The sequence below is a fragment of the Lottia gigantea genome (assembly GCF_000327385.1).
Source record: "Lottia gigantea unplaced genomic scaffold LOTGIsca_917, whole genome shotgun sequence".
NCBI lineage: Eukaryota > Metazoa > Mollusca > Gastropoda > Lottiidae > Lottia > Lottia gigantea.
Window position 1 is genome coordinate 9361 of NW_008711005.1, and position 3323 is coordinate 12683.

The window sequence follows — 3323 nt, forward strand, 5'->3', positions numbered from 1 at the left end:
GGGGGGTAATACTCAACAGAAACTCCTATCACAACCTACAGCCTATTATAGATCTACAGCTAAAAGACAATTGTCTCGAAAACCAACTTTTCCTGCTCTGGGAAAAGAAGGTATTGTTATTTTTTATTTATTTATTTATTTATTTTTTTATTCTTTGCATTGTACAGACTCTGAATTAGAAACATTTATCCATGATGCAAGATATTTCAATAGTTCTTGTTGATCTTGGAACTCGGGCTGTGAATTCATACACTAGTAAAATGCCAATAGAAATTTTTTTCTAAAATGGACAATATTGCCAATATCTAATTAAGTTATCAGCACAGCAAAGCATCAACCAATGATTAAAATGCAAATATGAATGTTTTAACTGGTTAGAATTTATTATGACAACGTTTTGTTCTTCATGTCTATGTGTCAAATTCACAAAAGACGATTTAATGAAGATCCCCGTCAAATCAAAGTTTGAATGAAGTAACTTCTATAGTAAAACAAGAAACGAGATATCCAGATTGAGCTTGACATCTATTTTTTGTTTTATATTTTAGATCATCTTATGTTAGATAAGATAGGTTCGCAACAACAATATGCTGGCAAAACCAAGGAAACTGCATTCGTAAATGGAACATTCAAATGGAACCATGGAGTGTTAAAAACTACCTTTCCACAAGAAAAGATCTTCGGTGGGGGTAAAACATTTTCAGAGATTATCGGTACAGAAAAAGATAATGCACAATGGAGTAAGTATAAATATTTATGTCCATGCTATCACCAGCTAGGTTCTATAGACGAAACCGTTTACCATTCAGTCCGATGTTGTTCGGCTAGTCTAAAACGTAACTTAAAGATAGCTTGCCAGGCAAGGTAATATACACCCACTGGCAGCTTTGATTTTGAATAAAAATATTTAGCAGTACAGTCACAATCAGCAGTATGAAATATTCAACCTTCAGTCATACACTTCTTTTGAACTCTTAAGGTCGATACTGAATAATAATGAGTATGAGTTCAATCGGGTTATCCTTGGGTGATTCCGAACATTCACACCAAGTTTCATCAAAATCCGTCAAGAATTGTGCCTTCTATAGCGATTACGAGCTAAAAATTGAACGCGTTTTCAAGAACAAGGGCAATAACTCATATTAAATATTTTTCGATACTTCTGATTGTCAATAGGGTTCATCCTTGGGTGATTACGAACACTCATGCAAAGTTTCGTTAAAATCCATCAAGAATTGTGCCTTCTAGAGTGTTTACGAGCTGAAAATTGAACGCGTTTTCAAAAACCAGGGCAATAACTTATACTAAATATTTTTCGATTCTTCTGATTTTCAATAGGGTTCATCCTTGGGTGATTACGAACACTAATACCAAGTTTTGTCAAAATCAAGAATTGTGTCTTGTAGAGTGTTTACGAGCAATTGTGGACGGACGGACCGACCGACGGACGGACATGGGTGACGGCAATATACGCCCCCCATTTCATGTGGGCGTATAAAAATGATATTGCGTGGGTGAAAAGTAGGAGAGTTTCCATCAATCACACTGTGTATTGTTAATTCTTTAAGTATAATTATATTACCATTATAAACCCATGTATCCGTTAACAAGGATTATTGTTATTAAATAACTTTGAGAAGGAACTCCATGATCTCGTGCTGACTTTAATAACTTAAATCGAATCTATTTCAATTTTGATTATTGTAGCTGGAAAACGAGCGCCATCGATATTGAAGACTGCTCGGACATTTGATTCAACTAAACAAAAGAAAAATACTAAATCCGTATCATTTGCTGTCCCAGATTCATCTGATGAGGAAGGTAATACTGCTGTTTTGATGTTGACCGATTTACAAAATTTTACAGTTTCTGCTATATATTATATCGTCGGTCTGTTCACATTTTTTGAGTCGAGAGGAAATCACGACCGGTTTTATAAACTGATAGCCTTCTCAGGATCTTTGTTATTGATATACCATTATGACTTTACACTAAATTGTAATGATTATTATCCTGCTGTTGTTATTCTATTATACAGCTTATGATTACTCTGAAGATGATACTGATTCAGACTATACAAACTCAGATCTTGATGATTCTGATTATCCAAGTGAAATAGAAGAGATCGATGCCATCAAAGTAAAATCACTGATTAAATGGCTGATTAAAGTAGTATTCGCTGGATTACTCCTTGGATGTATTGGTAAGTATTTAGTAGTTGTCCCTCCAGAGTAAAGCTGGGGCATAGAAAACAAGTCACTCTAAGCTTTTACTTCAGAATTTCAATTCTATAACCTTTAGTCTATAGCTAGCCTATAGATTCCCATTCCCATTTGTTTTCCTAAGATTTTGCCAGAAGTGATTCGTTTGTCACCATGACCAGTTCCAATACCAGTCTGCATGTCTGATGGTGGGGAGATGGTCACACATTTACAAAATCATGGGCTTAGCATTTATGCTTAGATCTTCCGCTAAGCAGACCAAAGTTTTGGTGTAGCCTCCTATTTTCACAATATCATTATTTGATGTATTTCAGTGTACTATGGAGTTTCTTACTACTTTCATGTGGAAGAAATCGTAGATAACAGCTACTGGGGTTGTTTTAAGAGAGCAATTCTCCCACAAGAGAAAGTGGTAGACACCTTTTGGGGATCCGTCAAGAGGGTTATCTTCCAACAACAAGTGGAAGATAACACCTTTTGGGGATCTTTCAAAAGATGTCTGTCACGACTTTGGTAAATTCCCCTTTTTCGCCTATTGGAAGCTCTTTGTGGGCGGCTTGAGTTCTTTGAGAATGGACATTAAATAGGATTAACTTCATGTGGCTAATGCTGATTATTTGGAATATCTATTACTCACAAATAGGCTAGTGACCCTACTGGTGAACATTTTGACTGTCAACTTTTTAGTTTCAATTCCTGAGTCCAAGGTCATAAACTTATTGAATTAAAGCTCCAATATGTGTTCAGGTGACAGGTGTTGGTAGAAAGGTAGGTTATTTCCAGAATGCCCGATGCCACTCTTCGTTTGGTTTGAGTTTCTTGAATTTAATGGAAATGTATGCATTGGCGGTTATATTTAAATTAAAGAGTAAAAACAATATTAAAATCTAGTAACAATCTTCAATCAGATATAACTATTACAAGGAAGCTTTTAAAGAAAGTACTTGTTTCTAATTTATAGGCAAGATTTTAAAACATTATTTCAGAAATACTTCTTTAAGGCACTTTACTACATACTCCATTGGTGGTATAGATGGGAAAATGATAATAACCCTGAGTGACGTCAGGCATTCTGGAAGGTTCAACATGCTCTATCCTGCT

General features: G+C 35.2%; 1 protein-coding gene across 1 annotated transcript in view; it reads left to right on the top strand.

Moving 5' to 3' along the window:
• Window positions 1-2739, top strand: part of LOTGIDRAFT_176285 (hypothetical protein) — a gene marked incomplete at both ends in the record, with an annotated part of 8824 nt that extends 6085 nt beyond the window's left edge. Inside the window, 4 exons of the mRNA XM_009068616.1 lie at window positions 549-740; window positions 1708-1821; window positions 2039-2203; window positions 2537-2739. Coding sequence (XP_009066864.1) covers window positions 549-740; window positions 1708-1821; window positions 2039-2203; window positions 2537-2739 — 674 coding nt within the window. The remainder of the gene's footprint in view (window positions 1-548; window positions 741-1707; window positions 1822-2038; window positions 2204-2536) is intronic.
• Between the last annotated feature and the right edge of the window lie 584 nt (window positions 2740-3323).